Raw genomic sequence first — 25273 nt, 5'->3', positions numbered from 1 at the left:
CTGACATGGCACCCCACACCATCACTGACTGTGGGTACTTGACACTGGACTTCAGGCATTTTGGCATTTCCTTCTCCCCAGTCTTCCTCCAGACTCTGGCACCTTGATTTCCGAATGACATGCAAAATTTGCTTTCATCAGAAAAAAGTACTTGGGACCACTTAGCAACAGTCCAGTGCTGCTTCTCTGTAGCCCAGGTCAGGCGCTTCTGCCGCTGTTTATGGTTCAAAAGTGGCTTTACCTGGGGAATGCGGCACCTGTAGCCCATTTCCTGCACAGGCCTGTGCACGGTGGCTCTGGATGTTTCCACACCAGACTCAGTCCACTGCTTCCTCAGGTTCCGGTCACCTCTTCTCGTTGTACAGCGTTTTCTGCCACATTGTTTCCTTCCAACAGACTTACCATTAAGGTGCCTTGATACAGCACTCTGGGAACAGCCTATTTGTTGAGAAATTTCTTTCTGGGTCTTACCCTCTTGCTTGAGGGTGTCAATGATGGCCTTCTTGACATCTGTCAGGTCGCTAGTCTTACCCATGATGGGGGTTTTGAGTAATGAACCAGGCAGGGAGTTTTTAAAAGCCTCAGGTATCTTTTGCATGTGTTTAGAGTTAATTAGTTGATTCAGAAGATTAGGGTAATAGGTCATTTAGAGAACCTTTTCTTGATATGCTAATTTATTGAGACAGGTTTTTTGGGTTATCAGGAGTTGTATGCCAAAATCATCAGTATTAAAACAATAAAAGACCTGACAAATTTCAGTTGGTGGATAATGAATCTATAGTATATGAAAGTTTAATTGTAATCATTACATTATGGTAAATAATGAAATTTAACACTATATGCTAATTTTTTGAGAAGGACCTGTATCTAGCCTTGGTCTTGGGGTCTTAGGCTCCATTCCACCTGTACCTTGACACTTTGACCAAGTGCACGCCAATCTTCCAAAAAACTGTATAGGGTGACACTCCCCAATCTGTAGCACCAATTTGTCAATTTATTCATAAAGTTGTGTGAGGAATTACAGAGGGACAGCAAGTACAAGGTTTTAAGAAAACATTCTACAACATTGTAGGGAAAGCTGACACGTCCTCCTAAAGACAAGTTATCAAAGGTTCTCTGTCTAGTTTATGGTTAATCATGTGTCTCTAGACCTAGTTGTGTGTCTAATGTGACAGATAGAAGCTTCAGTGTTGATTTTATAGAATCATGCAGCAACTATAAGGGTTAAAATGGTTATAGCAGATAGGGAGGGGTTAGCTCAGCCCCAGGAGATACTGGGAAAGTTTTTATTGTGTAATGGATATCCAAGAGTAAGAGGTGTGCTAGAGAGTCTCCTGTCAGACTGAAGTCAGACAAGCTGTATAGACCAGATCTTCCTTGGAAGCGATTGCTGTAATGACAGAAGCAGTCAGGACAGCAAGAAACATCTTTATTACCTCAAGATAAAAGTGAGAGAGCTACAGCACCAGACTCATCCCCTCCCACCACCTCACTGCATGAGCAATGTACATGTTCTGCTTAGGTTAAGACACTATGTGCGAAGAGAAGTTAACTTCTCTTCACAAATAACTTCTCTTCACAGATATCTGTAGAGAGACTTTCATATATGTTAATGAAGCATTGCATGAAGAGAAGTGATTCTGTGTGATGAAAAGAAGCTTAAAAAAACCCTGTGATCAACTTCAGCTCAGAACTTTCTCATAGCTATGGGCCTGGAAACTGTTACTTCCAACAAGAACTTATGTTTCCTTTGTATCTCCTTCACATACTAAGTGACATACATGCAACGCTAACCTAGTTTTAACTTTTAAGAGCTAATTTTGTTAGACATTGCATGGAACCATGATTGTTCAGTGTTTTGCTAAATGCACCATGTAACTGTAGCTAAAGGCAGCCTGTATACTGTTATCACTGCCATCAGATTATCATTATCACCATGAACACAAGATGGCTTCTGAATTGTCTTATTAAGACAATATAAAATTGGTTTTCACAGATTGGGAGTAGGGCATCAAGGTGGCTCATTGTTCCGCACTGCTGCCTTATAGCGCTGGGATCCTGGATCCAAATCCCACTCAGGACAACATGTGCAAAGAGTTGTATGTTTTCCTCCAGGTTCTCCGTTTTCTTCCCACACTCCAAAGACATACCGCTAGGGACTTTGGATTGTGAGTCCCAATTGGGACAGTGATGATGTCTTTAAAGGGCTGTAGATGGTGCTATGTAAGTAAAATAAGTAAACAGTCAGGGTAATCGCAGACACCACCTCGCTGCATGCATCCAAAACTCTGCCTGCCATGATGCTCAATGGATGTATGATTTGGCTTCACAGTCATGCAGCCATTGGCCATCATGATAGGATGGCGTTTAAAATGCACGTTCATCTGCTATCACCCTCAATCTAACATTACAATGACCATATTTTACTCTAGGTCCAAATGCTGTCCGTTAAAACAAAATAGACCACTGTTATTAAATTGGGCTGTTCAGATTACTTTTTTTTGGCACAAACCAAAGTTCATTGGAAAAAAAAGTCGCATCATGCACTAATCTCTTCTGTATTTCACTGTATTTCAGCTATTCAAGTCTATGAGCCCAGAAAAAAATTGGATCCCAAACGGATAAACAGTATGACATTCAATTTGTATAGATACATTGCAATTAGTATCAAAGGAAACTTTTTTTATCCAGTAAAATTTATGCAGGCTGCTATATTTTTCACACACAGTGAAAAAAAAAACCCCGCTCATCTGCACTGCCCCAGTAAATAACACTGGTTCGTGCGCTGCACGTTTTATTTCATGGACTGAAAATCTGGTTGTGTGAACGAGCCCTTAGGTCAACTCATAAAGAAAAACATTTGGGTAATAGGGGTTTATCAGGGGATTGCAATATATGTAGCTAAGATGCTGTCCGATAATTCACACCAAAAATATTATTATTGCTCATTGGTCAGCTCTATCTACCTGCCAAATGACCTCCATAATATGCAAATACTGGACTTTTCAATATTGCTAAATTTACTCACAAATGGGTGATTTGAGCTATTGCAGGAAAAAAGTGAGAGGTCTGAATGCGTGTAACTGTTTCCATGAAATGCTCCGAGACCACAAATACTTCCTGCCTGATTAAATATTTATCAAGATGACCTTCCCCATTGGTATCTCCTCTGTTTGCAATAAGGGTTAAAGAAACTTACAATCTCCCCGTCCAAGTTGCTCATTTGTAAATCGAACCCAGGAATTGATTTCTCGTGACCGCTCCTGGGACACAGGAGCAGCCATGGGGCATGCAAGGCATGTATACATTCAATTAGCAAATGGATATGATTCATGTATCTTGAGAGCACAGATAGGAGTCAACCATTGTACATTTCAAAATAAGAAAAAACTCTGTAATTAAAGTAAAATCTATAATATAGCAAGTCGTCGGATAATAAGAGGACTGTACTTTACACCAAGATTTCCTGAAGCTTAGAAATAAATCCCGGCTATCGTTACATGTATCTGCTCTCTCCGTCACAACTACTTACTGTTTGGACACAGACACCGAACACAGACTTCACCAGGAAGTCCGTATTACTGTTCGGGTTCGGCCCCCCCGAATACCGGGTGTATGTCTCGCTATAAAAAAATAATTTAAAAAATGGCATGGGTTTCCACGTATTTTTGATAATCAGCCAGGCAAAACTCACAGCTGGGGGCTGCAACCTTCAGCAGTCAGCTTCAGCAACGCTGGTTATAAAGAATAGAGGGGTCCCTACTCTGATTTTTTTTTTTATATGACATGGGGTTCCCCTATTTTGACAACCAGCCTTGCTAAAGCAGACAGCTGGGGGCTGGTATTCGCAGGCTGGTAAGAGGCCATGGATATTGCCCTCCACAGCCTAAAAATAGCAGCCTGCAGCCGCCCAGAAAAGGCACATCTATTAGATGCGCCAATTCTGGTGCTTTGCCCAGCTCTTCACACTTGCCCTGTAGCGATGGCAAGTGGAGATCATATTTGTGGGGTTGATGTCACCTTTGTATTGTCAGGTGACATCAAATCCACGGGTTGGTAATGGAGAAGCATCTATAAGATGCCTATCCATTACTAATCTTATAGTTACATGTAAAATAAAAACACAGCCAGAATAAAGTCTTTTATTAGAAATAAAACAAAACACAGTTTTCCTTTTTTATTTAAAAATAACAAACACAGTTATACTCACCTAACGCCCATTCCATTGAATCCATCGTCTCCTGTAATAGAACAAAAATAAAAAAACAACAATATCCCTCACCTGTCCATCGTTCTATCCCATGCTGTAATCTATGTCTGGCGGATAAACAGTTTTCAGTCTGGACGGTGCTAACATGCGACCATCCAGGCTGAGAACAACTGGTGAATGAGCTTCTGCGAGCGCAGCATCAGTGACTGGCGGTGACGTCATCAAGGTTACTGCAGGTCACTGAGGCTGCATTCCCAGCCTGGCCCCTGAACTGTTATGACTTCTCTCTGGTGAGATCCCTGCTATAACAATGAGGCCTATTTCACACGTCAGTGGCTCCGGTACGTGTGGTGACAGTTTTCTCATGTACCGGAGACACTGACTCACGTAGACACATTAAAATAAATGTGTCTCTGCACATGTCAGCGTGTTTTCACGGACCGTGTGTCCTTTGAAAAACATGGAGACATGTCAGTGTTCGTGGGAGCGCACGTATCACACGGACCCATTAAAGTCAATGGGTCCGTGTAAACACGTACTGCACACCGATGCTGTCCGTGTGCCGTCCGTGTGCCGACTGAGTACCACACGGACTGTGCAGGAGACAGCGCTACAGTAAGCTTTGGGTGCTGAAGCCGGAATTCATTCCTTCTTCCCAGCAGCATTCGCTGGAGAGAAGGAATGAAAAATCATTGTTTTTTTTTTTTTTTTGTGGTTATAATAATTATAATAATTTTTTTTGTGGTTAAAATAAAGTTCCCGGCAACCTCCCCCCTCCCACCCCCTGTGTGCCCGCCCGCTGGAAATAAAATACTCACCCAGCTCCCTCGAAGCTTCCTCTCAGCGCCGCAGATTGTCCTGTATGAGCGGTCACGTGGTGCCGCTCATTACAGTGATGAATATGCAGCTCCACCTCCCATAGGGGTGGAGCCGCATATTCATCACTGTAATGAGCAGTACCACGTGACCGCTCATACAGGACAAGCTGCGGCACTGAGAGGAAGCATCGAAGGAGCTGGGTGAGTATTTTATTTCCAGCGGGCGGACGCACAGGGGGTGGGAGGGGGGAGGTGACAAGGAACTTGATTTTAAAGACAAAAATAATAAAAAAAACATTGATTTTCCATTCCTTCTCTCCAGCAAATGCTGCTGGAGAGAAGGGATGAATGGCGGCTTCAGCACCACGCTGGGAACAACGCTTACTGTAGCGCTGTCTCCTGTATGGTCCGCGTGGTACTCAGTTGGCACACGGGCGGCACACGGCTGCCGCACGTGTGCCACACTGATGTGCAACATGAGCTCATGGACACACGGACACGGATAACTCCGGTACCGATTTTTCCGGTACCGGAATTATCTGGACGTGTGAGACTGGCCTGAGAAAAAGTCTCACGGTGCAGAGGCGAGTTCACCGCAGTTCAAATTCACCACAATGAAATTCTCCCAGTGAATAGCAGGTTGCTAGTTTAGGCTTGTGGGGGGGCAATATCCATGGCCCCTTACTAGCCTGAGAATACCAGCCCCCAGCTGTCTGCTTTAGCAAAGCTGTTGGTCAAAAATGGGGGACCCTATGCCGTTTTTCTAAATTATTTATTTAAATAATTAAAAAATACTTCATGGAGACCCCTCTATTCTTGTTAACCAGCCTTGCTAAAGCTGGCAGCTGAAGGTTTAATTATTTATTTACAGTGTGGGTGCCGGCTCATGAATACTCTCATCAGCTGCCGCTTGCTCTCACTGTTATTAGCAGCAGCAGGCATCAGCTGATGGGAGCGGTAGTCCCATCAGCTGACACCAGTGACCGGAGGTAAACTTTATACCTCTGATCACAACTGTGTGCGCACACACTGTCTTTTGACAGTGTGGGAACCGCGGCTGTCAGAAGTGATGTTTGCCACGCTGCTATGCACATGACAGCATGGCAAATACTGGATGTTTTGGCTCCCCATTGAAGTGAATGGGGTCTGGGTTCTGGTTCGGGTACTATTCTGGTACCCGAACACAAACTTTTTGTAACGGTTTGGCCGAACCCGCCGGACCCGAACATCCAGGTGTCCGCCCATCTCTACTTAATACACATGGAGGGTGGGCTTTAAATGGGCACCAAAAGGGGTAAAACAGAATCCCACAGAAAATAAGAAAAGGACTACAATCATGTTCAGTTTTATATTGTGGACACACAGGGAATGTGAGATACCAGACATTGAGCTTCTTCACTTTTATATTCTTCTTCTGAGATCCTCTCAGCTGATTTATGGCTATAAAGTTTTACTCAACTTTCAGCTTTGAGAAGCTTAAAAGATGGAAGAGTTAAGGTACCTTCACACTAAGCGACGCTGCAGCGATATCGACAATGATGCCGATCGCTGCAGCGTCGCTGTGTGGTCGCTGGAGAGCTGTCACACAGACCGCTCTCCAGCGACCAACGATGCCGAAGTCCCCGGGTAACCAGGGTAAACATCGGGTTGCTAAGCGCAGGGCCGCGCTTAGTAACCCGATGTTTACCCTGGTTACCAGTGTAAATGTAAAAAAACAAACACTACATACTTACATTCGCGTCCCCCGGTGTCCGCTTCCCTGCACTGTGTAAGCGCCGGCAGTAGCAGGGCACAGCGGTGACGTCACCGCTGTGCTTTGCTTTCCGGCCGGCACTGACACATTCAGTGCAGGAAGCTCTGAGCAGCAGCGCGGACGCCGGGGGACGTGACAGACATCAGAGGGTGAGTATGTACTGTTTTTTTTTTACTTTTACAATGGTAACCAGGGTAAATATCGGGTTACTAAGCGCGGCCCTGTGCTTAGTAACCCGATATTTACCCTGGTTACCATTGTAAAACATCGCTGGCATCGTTCCTTTTGCTGTCAAACACAACGATACACGCCGATCTGATGACCAAATAAAGTTCTGAACTTTCAGCAACGACCAGCGATATCACAGCAGGATCCAGATCGCTGCTGCGTGTCAAACACAACGATATCGCTATCCAGGACGCTGCAACGTCACGTACCTTAACTCTTTTGTTACAAGGAGCTAAATGACAGTCTCTCATTTTAAGGCCGGGGTCAGACTAGCGTATGGCATCTGATGCGAGAGCATCAGATATGATATGCTAATGACCCTTGACCCCTGCTCTGCTGCTAGCGGGAGCCGAGTGTCATGAGTCTGTGCTCCGAGCCTCTCGCACAGGTGCGGAGGAGGCGGAGAAATTAATTTCTCCATCTCCTCCATTGCCGAGGTCAGCGTATATCGCACATCACTTGGATGACATCGAGTGAGGCGAGACTCGGCCGAGTGCCGGTGACAATCGCAGCATGCTGCACTTCCACTCTAACGTTGAAAACGGCCGAGAAAAAGACACTGATGTGAGCTGCCCCATAGATGAATACTAGTCCGAGTGCTATGCAATGTGTTATCGCATAGCACTCGTCTGTATTCATTGCTAGTGTGACCCTGGTCTAACGCAGAGGCTATAAAAAAGTATTGGTACAAAATTTTCAATGAAAAACAATTGCAAAAAAGTTTTTTTTTAATCAAAACACATACGTTTAAATATAAGAAAGCTCATAACATCCTTTAACCGCTTCACAACCGTGGTTTTTTTCATTTTTGCTGTTTCGTTTTTTGCTCCCCTTCTTCCCAAAGCCATACCTTTTTTTATTTTTCCATCAATATGGCCATTTGAGGGCTTGTTTTTTTGCGGGACGAGTTGTACTTTTGAAAGACACCATTGATTTTACCATATACTGTAGTGTACTGGAAAATGAAAAAAAAAATCCAAGCGTGGTGAAATTGGAAAAAAAGTGCAATTCTACAATTTTTTTTTTTTTTTTTTTGCCATCTTCACTAAATGCTAAAACTGACCTGCCATTATGATTCTCCAGGTCATTGCGAGTTCACAGACACCAAACATGTCTAGGTTCTTTTTTATTTAAGTGATGTAAAAAATCTAAAGTTGGTAAAAAAAAGAAAGAAACAAAGCGCCATTTTCTGAGACCTGTAGCGTTTTTCAGGATCTGGGTCCGGGTGCAGTGAGGGTTTAATTTTTGCACACCGAGTTGATGTTTTTATTGATACCATTTTTGTTTAGATACAATGTTTTTATCGTCCGTTATTGCATTTTATTGCAGTGTTGCTGTGACCAAAAAAATCGTAATTCTATCGTCTTTAGTTTTTTTTTCTAATTACACCATTTACTGATTGGATTAGTTCTTTTTATATTTTGATACATCGGGCGTTTCTGAACTCGGCGATACCAAATATGCATATTTTTGATTTTTTTTGCAATTGCTTTATTTTGAATGGTTGCAAGATGTCTTCCTAGACCAGGTCGTCCAGTCAAACTGAGCAATCATGGGAGAAGAGCCTTGGTGAGAAAGGTAAAGAAGAACCCCAAGATCACAGTGGCTGAGCTCCAGAGATGCAGTAGGGAGATGGGAGAAAGTTCCACAAAGTCAACTATCACTGCAGCTCTCCACCAGTCAGGCCTTCATTGCCTGTATGTCCATGTTGCCCAGTGACAGGCCCAATATATCACTGCTCTAGAGGAGATCTGCATGGAGGAATGGGCCAACATACCACCAACAGTGTGTGCCAAGCTCGTGAAGACTTACAGAAAACGTTTGACCTCTATCATTGCCAACAAAGGATATATAACAAAATAATAAGATGAACTTTTGTTAATGATCAAATACTTGTTTTCCACCATAATTTGCAAAATATATCTTGCCAAATCAGACAAGGTGATTTTCTGGATTTGTTATCTCATTTTGACTCTCATAGTTGTGATCTACCTATGATGGCAATTAGAGGCCTCTCTCATCTTTTTAAGTGGAAGAAGTTGCACAATTTGTGGCTGACTAAATACTTTTTTCCCCACTGTAACTAGAGAAGAGGATATGTAGTAAGGGACGGTGTTATACACAATAAGTGAATACACTATATACTAAGGGACTGCGCTATACATAATAATGTTACATCCCTGTATCCGTGTGCAGTGTTGGTGTGCTGCCCGCTTTTACAGACGCATTAAGCATGTCCTATTCTGATCCTTAAAATAGGATCAGAAGAGGACATTCTCTGACCCTCACAGATCTCATTCTCAGATCCATGATTGTTTTTTACGTATGTGTGAATGGACCTATAAAACTCTACGAGCCCGTGTGCCAGCCGATTAAAAAAAAACCTGGAAGCACACAGACATTTTACACAAATGTGAGAATGTAGAATAAGGGATTTTACAAAAAACATTATCACTCCAAATCACACAGTACAGATACAGAATAATATCTACATCCAGGCACTTACGGCTGATGTCTCGTCTGATTAGAGTCGCCTCTTCCTGTTTCTTCTCCATCTAGTCAGTCCTTCATGTTGACATCTCCCAGCCACGACTCATATTGTCACAATGATCTTCGCAGCCGTGAAAATAACAAGGTCACATACATTGTATATATACATGTGCCTCCCCCCTGAATACAGATATGTACCCACCATTAATAGACTCTTAGCCACACACCATTAAAAATATAAAGTACTAAGCAGCACTGTGCCCCCATTACCTATAATCTAAGACTCCCAATAATAAAAACTATTGAGTCTGTGACTCTCCCCAATTAACTGTAAGGCTATGTGCACACGGAAAATATGCAAGGTTTTACAGTACAGGAAAAGTGAATGAGATCCCTGAAGTTTCATGCACACGCAGCTTATTTTTGCCTTGCAGATTTGCAGCAGATTAAAATCCTCACAATGTCAATTCTTGCAGTGTATTTCACCTGTACTAATTGGGAAAATACGTAACAAAAGCATGGCAAAAATGTGGAAGAAAATAAATGTATTTTACCCAACTTTCTTCCTGCCAACACATTAGGATATGCAACAGAATTTCTCATAGCCTTAGACCCCGTCCTGTGTTCCCATGATTCAATATAAGTACTTGTTAGCATCATAAATCATAATGTGTTTGGGGTGGGAGAAGAAGCTATCAGGTACTGAGCATTCTCTGCCACCTCCCAATTCATTAGAAGTCCCTGACAGCATCTGCTCTCACCTTTCAGTTCATTATAAAGTGTCCTATGCACCTTATCACCTCCTCTTCCATTTCCCAATAAATTATAAGTCCCCAATAGCATCACAATGAATTGTGAGATGGGGGAGGACACTATCAGGGGCTTATTACCCTCCTCCACCACCCAAATCATTTTACATCCATATCTAATCTCCTCCTCCCCTCCCCCTGTTCTAAAGTCCATTATAAGTTCCCCTTACTCCAATCCTAATCCGCCACATCCCTCATTGTCCCCCCATCCCATCAATGTCCTCTCCCCACCTCCATCATTGCCCTCTCCATCATTGCCTTCGCCACTACCCCCATTATTGCCCTCTCCACCACCCCATCATTGCCTTCTTCCCCCTCAATCATTTCCCTCTCCACCACCCCCATCATTGCCATCTCCACCACCCCAAACATTGCTCTCTCCACCATCTCCATCATTGTTCTCCCCCTCCACCCTCATCATTGTCTTTTCCATCACCTCCATCATTGCCTTCTCCCCACCGCCACATCATTGTCCTTTCCACCACCTCCATCATTGCTTTCTCCCCCACCACCCCATCATTGCCTTTTCCATCACCTCCATCATTGCCTTCACCCCCATCACCCCTATCATGCCCTTTCCACCCCCTCCATCATTTCCTTCTCCCCCACCACCCCCATCATTGCCCTCTCCACCATCTACACACACACAAACAACACTCACCTCTCCACACGTTTCCTGCAGCTGCAGCATTGTCATCACTGGCAGCTTTCTGTCTGACACAGAAACGTGCTGAATGTTGATGTCATTCAGCCGCACTGCTGTGTCAGACAGGGAGAGCGGGTAGGAAGCAGGACGGATCCCTGCATCTCCACTGCTATTTTCTCCTGTAGGCAGCGGAGCTGAAGGGATCGCTCCTTGCCAGCCACACACGAGGGCAATTTGGCAAGGGGTCCCTCAGGGACGGATAAACAAACCAGATTGCCCTCAGTGTTAACTACCCTGCAGGGGCACCCTCTACCTCTGGGCCCCGATGCAGTTACACTGGCTGCACATGTGGTATGTCTGCCCCTGACAATTGCATTACACTTGCATTACACTCGTCTGACTTTGCAGGAACAAAATCAGACCGATTTTAAAATTAATTGCTAGTGTGACTCCAGCCTTATATGGCAAATACCTAGTGATTAGCTGCAGCCGTCATGCACATGGTGGGGAACCATGGTTAATCAGAGTGAGACTGAGGTCATAAATTGTGAACATCTTGAATAGGTTAGAAAGAAAAGGATTAAAGGAGTTGCCAGTCTTAAAGGGGTTTTCCATTACTCAGCCAACCCCTTCTCAATTGCTATATTTCCCTTTATGAGATAAAAACAGCCTATATTCACCTCCAGTGCCAGTGCCTTTACAGCAATTATGGCACTGGCACTATAAGCGAGAATCAGTATTTTTGTGCTTCTAATTAAAAAAAATATATGTTTTTTCCCATTGTTTTTGCAGTGTGGGATCATGTGGTCTGTTGGCCTCACACTAGTGGGTGCGTTTAGTTGCCTATATTTTCTCAAAGTCAACGTTAGCACAGTTTTGGTCCAATAAATTAGTTGGTTTTTTTTAAAGCATTTTTTAAGTCAATGCCAAGAATAAATAATAAACTGAAGACGCTTGTAAATAAAAGACGGAGGTCCCAATTAGTTAAGATTGACGTTCTGCACACCCACCAGTCTTAATGATTGGGTGATTTGAATTATGATGTGCTGAATTCATTAAGAGGTGCATCCCAATTAATATATTATTAGTCAGCATCTTATCAGTGGTAAGCGCCTCCTTACCAGAAATGTTACTCTATTTAAGAAGTAAGAAATGCTGACACGTCTGCTGAATTTCATGGGTGAGCGCTCCATCCCACCATGTGTCCTCTATGAATAGTCTCAAATTTTTGCACAAAAAAGTGTTTGACACCTCATTTCTGGCATGAGAACTTTGATGCATCAGCCCCTGAAGCTTCTCTTTCTTTTGAATGCATTTCTGGCTTTTGGCTTAAAAAACTGCAGAAAAACCTGAATTTGTGAACACAGTTCAAAGGCGGAGGAAAGTAATCCAGCTCTCCTCATCAGATATCCTTGTAGTTTAGGGCACTAAAGACGTCTTTGGCTGAACGAGGTAACATCAATACAAAAAATTGACTTGTAGGACATCTACGCATTTCAAAAGTAGTGCACCCATAGTCATGATGTCATGTTGAACATGTGGGTGTCGAGAACCGTGTCCAGTTGGCACAGAAGAAGCATGGATCCTAGATATGAGATTCATTTATACAGAAAGAAAGTATGATGCATGTAGACCTCCTTGCATTTTGCCATTAATGCTACTCCAGTCAATATACTCCAGTCAAAGTTCGTCTCACCCCGAGTCACCCCAGCTTTGCCCACTTTGGCAGAGAAACATCAAACCAGTGTAAAAACACAAAAAGTTGCAAAATTTTTGAGCAACTCCGCACTGAAAACATTTTCTGCAACTTTACAAAGTGTTTTGCGACAGATTTCTTTGGTAAAACCTTCGACATATCAGCTCAAGAGACTTCTCTTTAATCAACTTCTTGCTTTTTGCTTAAAAACTACATCAAAAAGCTAAATTTGTGAACACAGTTCAAACCCCCCATATACATTAGACTAAAGTCAGCCAATATCGGTGATTGGCCTACAGTCTAATGTGTAGGATATGTAAGTAAGGATAAGGCTAGGTTCACATTGCGTTAGGGCAATCCGTTTAGCGCTAGCGGATTGCGCTAACGCAATGTATTTGTTGGGGTCGCGTTTAGGGGTCACGTTAACGTCCCCGCTCTCGCAGGTCCCCGATCTGCGAGAGCGGGGAACGGACCTCGGGCGCGCCACGGACGCTGCAAGCAGCGTCCGAGGCGCGCCACAAAAGAACGGCACATCGCTAGCGCGAGCCGAAAAAGGCACGCGCTAGCGATGCGCTTCAGGCAGAAACAACATTGCTGTCAATGGGTGCGCTAACGGACCCGTTGCACGGCGTTAATTGCGACATTTTCGCCGTGCAACGCTGTCCGTTAGCAATCACCCAATAACGCAATGTGAACCTAGCCTAAGGGATAGGGATGAGCGGACCCGTGGAAGTTTGGGTTTGCCTGGTTCCACCGAAACTTTAGTCCAAAGTTTGGTTTGGGTATCTGAACTTGAACCTGAACCCCATAGAAATGAATGGGGACCTGAATTTTGGAGCTAGAAAAGCTCTCTCTCTGTCTCCTCCCCGCACTGTAAAATGGACTTCCAGGAAAAGTCCATATTTGTAGATTGGAACCAGACACTAGGTGTCCGGAACGAACCTCGAACCTCAAAGTCCAGCTTCACTCATCTCTAATATGGGAAAATGTTCCTTGCGTTCCTATTTTGCCAGATGCCTCCGAGATGATGATTCTGAATATTTATCATCAAATCAATATCAATAATAAAGTCTTTATTATCAATATTCATCCTGTAGTTATCATGTAATGCTCATTAAGATTAACAACTGTGCTGGGACTTAGGGCGGCTTCTGCTCAGGACTTTGATTTGGAAATCATTTTGACACCAGTGTTTAGTAAATCCCCACTGAGTAGCCTGATAACAAATGGCTTCATTTTATAATCTCTGCAGCATTTAGCTCTTTGACTTTTTGCAAGACCAAGCTGTACCGCTCCAGAATAGAAATGCCTTCCAAATCCTTCTATATTTAGATTCAGTAATTAATTTTCAGATACGGTAGAGAAGGTGCGACTGGGCTGACTGAGTTTGCAGCCTTCCTCTAATGGTGGCTGTTGAATAAGTTTTATGGTACTGCAAGTTCTTCATGTTCCTCCTAAAATTTCAAATACTTGTTAGTGTGACCTAGTTTTTCCCTTGTCTGGCAAATTATGGCTCCTTTGTGGGGTTTGTTTCTGAGTCATGGCATCTCATGGGAAGAAGTCATTGATCTATTCCATCATGTTAAGCTTTGGAGGACTTGTTATGGCTGACACTAGTTCATGTTACACTTTATTATGGTGCGAAACAAATATGACATATTCAAAAAACTTTTATTATACTGTTTGTATTTCACATTAAATAACACATTTATTTAATTCTTCATCATTTTAGTAGAGTAGAATAATCGTTTTTTCCTTTTTTGCTATTATGGAAATTTTTCACTAGAAATTGCTTATTAAACTAAATCAATTTTATTTTGTGAGAAGATAATTTTTTAATTTTGCTTTTTTTTTTGCATTTTTTTTCTATTTATCAGTTTTTAATTGTAAATTGGACATTCTTGGTTACAAAGGAAAACAGCCCTTGTCTAGACATTGGACAGTTGCAGATCTCATCTGTTCCTGCTAAAAGCCTGAAGTTCTGCTCTGACACCAACCAATAAAGTCCTCTCTGGGCAAAATGAGGGATATGTAGGATAAAAAAAGAGGAGGCAGAACAGATGATAAACAGCTTTGGTCTTCTCTACATCTCCTCTGGGTCCTCCAGTTAGATTGCAGGAACCGGTCCATATCATAAGCCATTAGTGCAGACTAGGGAGCTGCACTGCCAGCTGTCAAAAATAATGAGCAAGTAGTCGAGCAATCGTCATTTTCATTTTTTTTTCATAAATCACATTAAATTAAGAAACTTCATAATATATCTTATCAGAAAAATCTGCTTCTTTCTCCTCCAGAACAAACGCAAACTGAGCGAAGCAGATCATATACACCAAACATGTATATAGAGCGTGGTATATATGCGCTAGAGGAAAGATTGGCAGACCATGTAGAGTAGTACTAGAAACCAAAAAGAACGCCGAACAAGTGGTCAAAGAGTAAACGTGGGACATAAGATGGAAGATAAAACACCTTTATTGAGTAATGGATGGCAATGGATGGCACTACACTATGTTCCAAATTATTATGCAAATGACATTTTTCTCGGATTTTCCTAAATGGTCAGTGCAAATGACAGTCAGTCTAATAAAAGTCATCACCCGTTAGAGTATACATCGAATTTTATTGAAGAAACCTCCCAATGATAACAGTATAATCTCCAAAATGAATAAAAACTCAAAATGCACTGTTCCAAATTATTAGGCACAGTAGTATTTCTAAACATTTGATATGTTTTAAAGAACTGAAAATGCTCATTTGTGGAATTTGCAGCATTAGGAGGTCACATTCACTGAACAAAAAAGCTATTTAACTCCAAAACATCCTAACAGGCCAAGTTACATGTTAACATATGAGCCCTTCATTGATATCACCTTCACAATTCTTGCATCCATTGAACTAGTGAGTTTATGGAGAGATTCTGCTTGTATTTCTTTGCATGAAGTCAGAATAGCCTCCCAGAGCTGCTGTTTTGATGTGAACTGCCTCCCACCCTCATAGATCTTTTGTTTGATGATACTCCAAAGATTCTCTATAGGGTTGAGGTCAGGGGAAGATGGTGGCCACACCATGAGTTTATCTCCTTTTATGCCCATAGCAGCCAATTACTCAGAGGTATTCATTGTCATGCATGAAGATGATTTTGTTCCTGAAGGCACGTTTCTGCTTTTTAGACCATGGAAGAAAGTTGTCAGTCAGAAACTCTATTTACTTTGCTGAGGTCATTTTCACACCTTCAGGAACCTTAAAGGGCCCTACCAGCTGGTTCCCCATGATTCCAGCCCAAAACATGACTCCTCCACCTCCTTGCTGACGTTGCAGCCTTGTTGGGACATGGTGGCCATCCACCAACCATTCTCTACTCCATCCATCTGGACTATCCAGGGTTGCTCGACACTCATCAGTAAACAAGACTGTTTGAAAATTAGTCTTCATGTATGTGTGGGCCCACTGCAACCGTTTCTGCTTGTGAACACTGTTTAGGAGTGGCCGAATAGTAGGTTTATGCACCACAGCAAGCCTTTGAAGGATCCTACACCTTGAGGTTCGAGGGACTCCAGACGCACCAGCAGCTTCAAAGAACTGTTTGCTGCTTTGTAATGGTATTTTGGCAGCTGCTCTCTTAATCCAAAGAATTTGTCTGCCAGAAAACTTCCTCATTATGCCTTTATTTGCATGAACTCTGTCTGTGCTCTGTTTCAGTCACAAATGTCTTTACAGTATGATGATCACTCTTAAGTTTTCGTGAAATATCTAATTTTTTCATACCTTGTCCAAGGAATTGCACTATTTAACGCTTTTCAGCAGCAGATAGATCCTTCTTATTTCCCATATTGCTTGAAACCTGTGACCTGCATAATAATGTGGAACATCATTTTTGAGTAGTTTTCCTTTAATTAGAATCACCTGGAAAACTATTTATCACATGTGTTTAAGATTGATTTCAGTGATTCATTGAGCCCTGAGACACAATACCATCCACGAGTTTATTTGAAAAACAAAACAATTAAATCTTTAAGACACTTAAATCCAATTTGCATAATAATTTGGAACACAGCGTACAAGCAAAAGAGTGCCCACACTTGTGTAGAAACAAAGTACAAATAAAGAAAGATATAATAAAACACCATCAGGGAGGAGTGAACAGGTAATATAATATTATTAGGCATGTGACATATACTGGTTAAAATGGTAGTCCATATCCAAGTATAATACTTATATAACCCATATGTAGAACCAGTGTAAGGAGGAGAACCGAGCCGTGGGTACCTGTCCTATGCCGTGTCCGTAACTGTCGGGGCTGACTCCTCTGTTGTCTGGGGGAAGGAGTAAGAGACCAGACAGACCTTTGCACTTGGAAATAGGGGGTATGGCCAAGCGGCAACAGCCTGAGCGCACACGGAAGCAGTGAGTCTTGGCGGGAACAGGCAGCGCGCAGCACAGAGAGAGAAATACTCCATCCATTGAGCACCGGGGCTGCACCGACCTGCGTCCGTGTACTCCTGCCGTGACCAGCGGGGATTGCAGAGAAAGAAGTGCAGCGTGCCCGGTAATTGGCAGAGAGCGAGGTGCCGTGCGCTTCGTGACCGTGAGTACAGCACACGTGCCACAAAGAGAGAACCGGATACTGGACTGACGTTTGCAGCCCATCTTACCAGCATATACCTTCCATCCCACAGAGGGCTTTGATTGTGCTGCGGCCTTGTTTGCTCCGGTCGCATATGTTCATGGACTAGGGGCTCAGCGGTAGGTACCGGAGACCGACCGCTGCCGTCAGAAGATGGACCGCCGTTAACAATTGAATCTCCTTGGACAAACATCGCTTCTGCCGTTGTCGGCGCTACGAACCCCCCAAGTTGCACCTGCATTTTGAAGAACTCCTGACACGATGAGTGCACAATAGAACTACCGTCACTTTATTAACCCTGCATATCCTTCTCAATTGGACTGCTATTCCCCCGTTTAACCCTTCATCTCCCTGCGAGGAGTTAACCCCCAGTTAAATTAAAACTGTTAAATTTGTTAAACCTTGCTCTGCCTTCTGTCTGTCACTGCATCCCGCAACCTGCTTTTACCAGAATGGGATCAATGTATCATTAATTGCACATTGCCTGGAAAGATTGTATGAGGAATTATTATTTAGAGCCGAGCAGCATAATAAGTAGCTAGGTGCATGAGGAGACAAAAAAACCTACAGCATGTAATAGATATGGAGCGCCCCATCAGGGCCTTGGGGGTTACTCGGTACCGGGTCCTGCGGTTCACAGGGGGATGTCACGGTGGCTGACCCGGTTGGTGGCCCTGGGACGTCCGTATAAAAGGGAAAGGTCTTTAAAGGGATAAGGTTTATGTTCGTGATGCCACCTGTGGTATTCGGTCAGGGTGACTGATGCTGCTTTAAGGGGTCCGCTGGGGTTATGTTATGGCAGCTAGATGGTATACCTTCCCACAGGTGAAGTATATCCCCAGGGCTTCCCAGTATGTAGATGGTGAAAGGTGCAGTGAAGAACGAGGACACAGGATTGCAGTCTCTTTACCTTGTTTACTGTTGGTTGCAGCAGCCACAGTCCAGGGCACCAGATCACAGGGCAGGTAGAATCCGGCCGGTTTTGAGGCAAGTCCAGAGTCCCCTTGTCCAGGTGGAAATAAATAGCCTTCCCTTGCGCTGTAGTGGTGTAGTCCCTTACTGCATAAGCTTCAAATAAGGTCCTCACAGATGTGGTGTTTCTCTCTCTGTCCCCCGTAGTTGGATAGGACAAAACCCGTATGACTGGTGGCTTGAGGCGGTTTATAGGGACTCTAGCATGCCTCAGCCTCTGAGGGGTGCCACTGTGTCTCCTGGGTGTAAGCGCGGACAGGTAACGTGCAATTAGCTGTCCTGCCGGTCTCTGAAGTAAGGCATAGAGGTCCTTACTACCTCGGTGTTCCGGCTACCGACTATCTGTGCCTCAGAAGGAGGCAACCGGCTCGGGGCTGGTCCCCTTCTGGTATCCTCTCCTGTGCTTTGCTTTCCTGCTTGCTCACTGCAATGTATTCTGCTTTCTGAAATTTCTCTTTCTGGGAGCTGCAGCTCTTAGGGCATGCACAGCTCCATGGACCCTCTGTCCTCCTCAGACAGATGTCTGGAACTTTCTAACTTTCCCTACAGACTACCAGTTATATATATATATATATATATATATATATATATATATATATATATATATATATAGATAGATATGGGGAGTCACCTAATAAATAGGATCAGAAGCTCCCCCTGGTGGCCTGGAGTATGAAATGTGTTGCATGTTTGTGATACCTGGATGCAGTTATCCTTCCTTGCCTCCAAACATAGCATCACTCCCCCCTAGAGGAAAGCAATACCACTGCGACGACCAGGACCCTGGGGCGCTGCAGATAGAAAGGGAAGAAGTGAACAACAATAAAAAAAGTCAATGTAATAGCATGGCAAAAGCCATAGAACAATAGTGAGACAAAGCGTGTATAACCATGGTAGTATGATGGAGTGCTATAAACATTGTCACGAGTACAGCATAAGTGTAACATGCAGAGGGCAGGTGTCACAGAGATAATGTCATTGTCATGCCACTGATGGAGAGGATGCACCATGGGAAATTCATCTAAAGAGGTAGTATCCCACTTATGCAACAATGTGAAGATAGTCTGAGCAGATGGCATCAAAAGATAATCATATGTATACAGCAATGTGCGTCCCAAGTGAGAGTGCATGCAAGCTTATGAACTTAAATAAAATCCCCATGAAATGAAATTACCTGATCTGAGGTTCCTGGTACAAGTGCGGCACATACCCTGACAGGCGTTTCAGAACCAAGTCCTTCGTCTTTTTTTGTATTTTGTTTTTACACAAAGGCGGGCACTCTGTTGTGCTGACATCCATTGCCACCCATTACGCAATAAAGTTGTTTTATGTTTCATCTTATGTCCCACATTTACTTTCTCCTCCAGGACTGATCAGTCATTGTCAAAATTCTCAATTCAAGCGTAAAATCTGCCTTCAATAAATAAAGACTTTTCTATTTCTAAAATAGGAGATGAGGAGATGATGGTGACAAAAATGGAAGCTGGCATGTTTAGGCTGGCTGCGCTGTGGAAATGAAGAGCCTTGGGATTCCAAAACAGTTTTTATTAATTCCAATGTGTTTCTGAGCCAGATTGACGCCTTTCTCAAGGTATAAAAACCAAGTGAGGGTTGGTTTTTATACCTTGAGAAAGGCGCCAATCCGGCGCAGAAACACATTGGCATTAATAAAAGTCTTTTTGGAATTCCAAGGCTCTTCATTCCCACAGCGAAGCCAGCCTAAACATGCCAGCTTCCATTTTTGCCACCCATCATCTCCTCATCTCCTATTTTAGAAATAGGAAAGTCTTTACTCACTGTGTTTGTTTGGTGGGGCACTGTGAAGGAATCACATTGTGGGTGAATTTAATTGTATGTAGAGGGTATTCTTTTAGGCTACCATACTGTGTCAGGGCTCTTTGGGGCATCATATTTTGTGTAGGGCATTGTGGATGGTATCATATATATAGGCTATTTTGAGGGAATCACACTGTATTCGGGTAATGCACTTGTCTGAGCATCATACTGTGTATACAGTGTATGGGGGAGCTGAGGGGGCATCACATTTTATGTGGGGGAGCTGTGGGTCATCACACAGTATGTGGGGGCACTGTGGAGGCATTATAATGTGTGTGGGGTAATTATATTGTGTGTGTGGGCACTGTGGGGGAATGAAGCTCTGTAGGTGGGCTCAAAGGGGGCAGCATACTGTGTGAGAGAATACATAATACTGTATCTAGGAAATGCATTCAAGAAGCATCATACTATAGGGGCATTTTGAGGGCCTCCTACCGTTTTAGAGAGGCATTGCAGGGTCATCATTCTACACGGGAATGCATCCTACTGTGTGGTAACCAATAAATGGAAATCACACTGTTTGGGAACAATAAAGACTTTATAAAAGGCACTACTGTTAAGTGAACCACAGCATTCACCATCTCCCTCAAGTTGGATGCAGAAATTGTTGGCATGGAAAGAGAACCCCTGTTTGTCCCACAATATTTTCAAAGGCAACAAAACTCTTCAGCTGTATTGGACCAAAACTTTACAATGTTCATTATAATAGCTTAAAAAGCTTCAGGTAGATGAATAAGGACTTGCAGCAGAATGCCTGTGTCTGCCTCTAGCTCCTCCCTCCTCCTAACCCTCCAGAAAGGCCATACTGGGCCCCTGGCCATAAGGGGAGGCCGACATGACAGGTTGACGTGGGAAGATAGGGAGCTGACAGGGCAATGGGGTTTTTAAGTTTTTCCCTAATGGGGTTAATATTACATGCTGGGAGGGGTAATGGGTTTAGTTATAGAAGAAGGAGGAGTTGGTGGAGGAGTTACGGGGGGACATTGTAAGAGGGGGCAGACATCTTAGTAGAGCAACCATTTTGAGTACGCACCTTTGTGACAAGAAGCTGTGAGGTACTTCTGGGATGGAGGTTGAGGCTCTGCTGCAGCCTTTGTGGGCCACAGCGGGGACACTTGGCGCCAGATATTTGCAGGCTTCAATCAACAGCCTGCTACAGGGGTCGGTGGCCAGAGCTTCCCAGGCTCCTCTGGACGGGCGCCGGCTGCTGAAGTCTAGGCCTCCGGCGCGCTTAAGCCCTGATGTCACCCCCGGGTCCGGCACCGAAATAGGAGCCCCTCCGGTGTTGGAAACGCAGGCACTAGTCCAGTGGCCTCATGTCACACTGCCGCGAGAAATCCTGCTGAGCGGCGGGGCCTGCAGCAGGGAGAGGAGTTGGCCTCCCCCTCACCTTCAGCGAGACAGCGTAGGAGGCCAGGGCATCAACAGCATTGGCTCCATGGGTCCCTGCACAGATGGCTGCCTCAGCATCAGACGTGGGCCTGAGGTCTGTGGGACAGGGAGACCCAGGGGCTCTGGATTCATTGACTTCTAGTTCCAGGATGCTGGATCTTCGGCTGCTGGGTTCACAGCGCCCAGGCAGCTAGGTGAGATTGATCATAATTTTCTTTTTAACTCTTGCTTAGCTTCTCCAGAGTTTAGAACTCAGAATGCGATTTTGGGGTGGGTTAGCGGGGGTATGGGGTTAATTTTGAATGACCTGTGGGATATAGCTATTTTATGGGGGTCGAGGATGCAAAGGGGGGTGTCGCCGTCATCTGCCTGGTTAGGGAATTCTAACATGGTATTGGGGTCTGGGAGTGCATCTGAAATATCTGGGACTTATGGCAGTGCAGGGGTTGGGATTGGTGTTACAGCTTCTTCAGTAGGTAGTGGCGTGGCATCTAGGGCTACCACGCCAGCCGACGAACCAGGGCAGGGCAAGGGGAGGTTGCAGCTTTTGATAAAGAAAAAGAAGATATGGTACATCTAGATGATGTGGCTAGAGGGGAAGTGTACGTGTGTTTTGAGGGACCACTGGGGGTCCATTTAAAACAAGAAACGAGGGAAAAGATTTGGAAGGGAGAATACATAGTACATACATAGTACATAGTTATTAAGGTTGAAGGAAGACTGTAAGTCCATCTAGTTCAACCCATAGCCTATCCTAACATGCCCTAACATGTTGATCCAGAGGAAGGCAAAAAAAAACCCATGTGGCAAAGAGTAACTCCACCATGGGGAAAAAAATTCCTTCCCGACTCCACATACGGCAATCAGACTAGTTCCCTGGATCAACGCCTTATCAAGGAATCTAGTGTATATACCCTGTAACATTATACTTTTCCAGAAAGGCATCCAGTCCCCTCTTAAATTTAATTAATGAATCACTCATTACAACATCATATGGCAGAGAGTTCCATAGTCTCACTGCTCTTACAGTAAAGAATCCGCGTCTGTTATTATGCTTAAACCTTCTTTCCTCCAGACGTAGAGGATGCCCCCTTGTCCCTGTCTCAGGTCTATGATTAAAAAGATCATCAGAAAGGTCTTTGTACTGTCCCCTCATATATTTATACATTAAAATAAGATCACCCCTTAGTCTTCGTTTTTCCAAACTAAATAGCCCCAAGTGTAATAACCTATCTTGGTATTGCAGACCCCCCAGTCCTCTAATAACCTTGGTCGCTCTTCTCTGCACCCGCTCTAGTTCAGCTATGTCTTTCTTATACACCGGAGACCAGAACTATGCACAGTATTCTAAGTGTGGTCGCACTAGTGACTTGTATAGAGGTAAAATTATGTTCTCCTCATGAGCATCTATTCCTCTTTTAATGCATCCCATTATTTTATTTGCCTTTGTAGCAGCTGCCTGACACTGGCCACTGAATATGAGTTTGTCATCCACCCATATACCCAGGTCTTTTTCATTGACTGTTTTGCCCAGAGTTTTAGAATTAAGCACATAGTTATACATCTTATTACTTCTACCCAAGTGCATGATCTTACATTTATCCCCATTAAAGCTCATTTGCCATTTATCAGCCCAAGCTTCTAGTTTACATAAATCATCCTGTAATATAAAATTGTCCTCCCCTGTATTGATTACCCTGCAGAGTTTAGTGTCATCTGCAAATATTGAAATTCTACTCTGAATGCCCCCTACAAGGTCATTAATAAATATGTTAAAAAGAAGAGGGCCCAATACTGACCCCTGTGGTACCCCACTGCTAACCGCAACCCAGTCCGAGTGTGCTCCATTAATAACCACCCTTTGTTTCCTATCCCTGAGCCAGCTCTCAACCCACTTACACATATTTTCCCCTATCCCCATTACTCTCATTTTATGTAACAACCTTTTGTGTGGCACCGTATCAAAAGCTTTGGAAAAGTCCATATACACTACGTCCACTGGGTTCCCTTGGTCCAGTCCGGAACTTACCTCTTCATAGAAGCTGATCAAATTAGTCTGACATGAACGGTCCCTAGTAAACCCGTGCTGATACTGGGTCATAAGGTTATTCCTCTTCAGATACTCCAGTATAGTATCCCTTAGAATGCCCTCCAGGATTTTACCCACAGTAGAGGTTAAGCTTACTGGCCTATAATTACCGAGTTCAGTTTTTGCCCCTTTTTTGAATATTGGCACCACATTTGCTATACGCCAGTCCTGTGGTACAGACCCTGTTATTATGGAGTCTTTAAAGATTAAAAATAATGGTCTATCAATGACTGTACTTAGTTCCTGCAGTACTCGGGGGTGTATCCCATCCGGGCCCGGAGATTTGTCAATTTTAGTTATTTTTAGACGCCGCTGTACTTCCTGCTCGGTTAAGCAGGTGACATTTAATGGGGCATTTTTATCACTAGTCATTTTGTCTGCCATGGGATTTTCTTTTGTAAATACTGATGAAAAAAAGTCATTTAGCATATTGGCTTTTTCCTCATCCTCATCCACCATTTCACCCAGACTATTTTTAAGGGGGCCAACACTGTCATTTTTTAGTTTCTTACTATTTTCTTTGTTGCCACTAGAACGCTTTAATTTAGATAGGGTTAGAAGGGAGGATTCTAAAAGGGAGGATGAGGAGAAAAGGAGGTATCGGTTAATACCAAAAACCTTCTCCACTTCTACACTTGTAACCTTCTCCAATTGGTTACAAGTGTTTGCCATTTTGGCCAGTGTAATTGGGGAAAAGGCACCCGAAAATTTTTCTGGTCTTTTCTGTTATTTGGATGCTGCAGGTGAAGCGTACCGGGTTTACAGAGGGCAAGAATGGTTGAGGTATGATGAGCAGTTTCGTCAACGGAAAGCGGTTAGGCCTAGTATTCGATGGGACCACAAGGATATAGCTTTATGGATGAGGGTGATGGTTCCATCTCGGTTAGGTCAAACTAGTCAGCCTTTTTGAGGGGGAACTGGTGGTTTGGGACAGTCAGGACACTCGGTGGTTATGCAGAAGGGACTGTGTTTTTCCTTTAATGAAGCAGCATCCAAATTCGGGAACAAATGCAAATTTAAACATGAATGCTCAGCTTGCGGGGGCACACACAGAGCGGCAAAATGCTTCAAGGGAGGTAAATTAAAAGGGGGGGACTCAGCTGAAAAAAGGGGAGACACCAGTTAAGTTAGAGGCGATGGAGGATTTTCTGACTAGATACCCAGATGCATCAGCAGCTAACTTGTTGAGGGAGGGTTTTAGAGATGGTTATAAAATCCGTTCGTTGAGCAAAAAGTTTGTTTGTTCAGAAAGAATTTAAAATCAGCTTTACAGTTTCCTGGGGTGGTATCGGAGAAATTACAGAAGGAAGGCACTTTGGGTAGAATGGCAAGCCCATTTGCTACAGCTCCTACTAGTAATTTGAGGGAGTCACGGCTTTGAGTGGTACCAAAAAAGGAACATAATAAATTCAGGTTGATCCATCATTTATCTTTTCCAAAAGGGGCGTCCGTGAATGACGGGATCGATCCGCAATTGTGCTCAGTTCACAACACGTCGTTTGATGCGGCGATAGAGTGGGTACGGTTGTGTGGAAGAGGGGCATGGCTGGCAAAAACTGATATAGAGGCAGCTTTTTGTCTGTTGCCGATACACCCAGAAAGTATGCACTTGTTGGGCTGTTTTTGGAAAGGGGGTTCTTTGTTGATCGGTGTCTTCCAATGGGTTGTTCGCTTTCTTGCGCCTATTTTGAAATATTTAGCATGTTTTTA

The 25273-nt window shown here is 43.7% G+C and overlaps 1 protein-coding gene across 5 annotated transcripts in view; it reads right to left on the bottom strand.

Annotated features, from left to right (window-relative positions):
- Positions 1–9682, bottom strand: part of SYT7 (synaptotagmin 7) — a 771057-nt gene extending 761375 nt beyond the window's left edge. Inside the window, exon 1 of one of the 5 annotated variants that reach the window (XM_077287911.1) lies at positions 9516–9682. In XM_077287911.1, the coding sequence (XP_077144026.1) occupies positions 9516–9564 (49 nt within the window). In that variant the 5' untranslated portion in view covers positions 9565–9682. The remainder of the gene's footprint in view (positions 1–9515) is intronic. The other 4 variants (XM_077287907.1, XM_077287912.1, XM_077287917.1 and 1 more) reach the window with 4 other exon arrangements.
- Positions 9683–25273: the final 15591 nt, after the last annotated feature.

This window comes from Ranitomeya variabilis, chromosome 2 (genome assembly GCF_051348905.1).
Source record: "Ranitomeya variabilis isolate aRanVar5 chromosome 2, aRanVar5.hap1, whole genome shotgun sequence".
NCBI classification, from domain to species: Eukaryota; Metazoa; Chordata; class Amphibia; order Anura; family Dendrobatidae; genus Ranitomeya; species Ranitomeya variabilis.
Note: the sequence above shows the minus strand (reverse complement) of the source record. Positions and strands in the feature narration are given on the sequence as shown.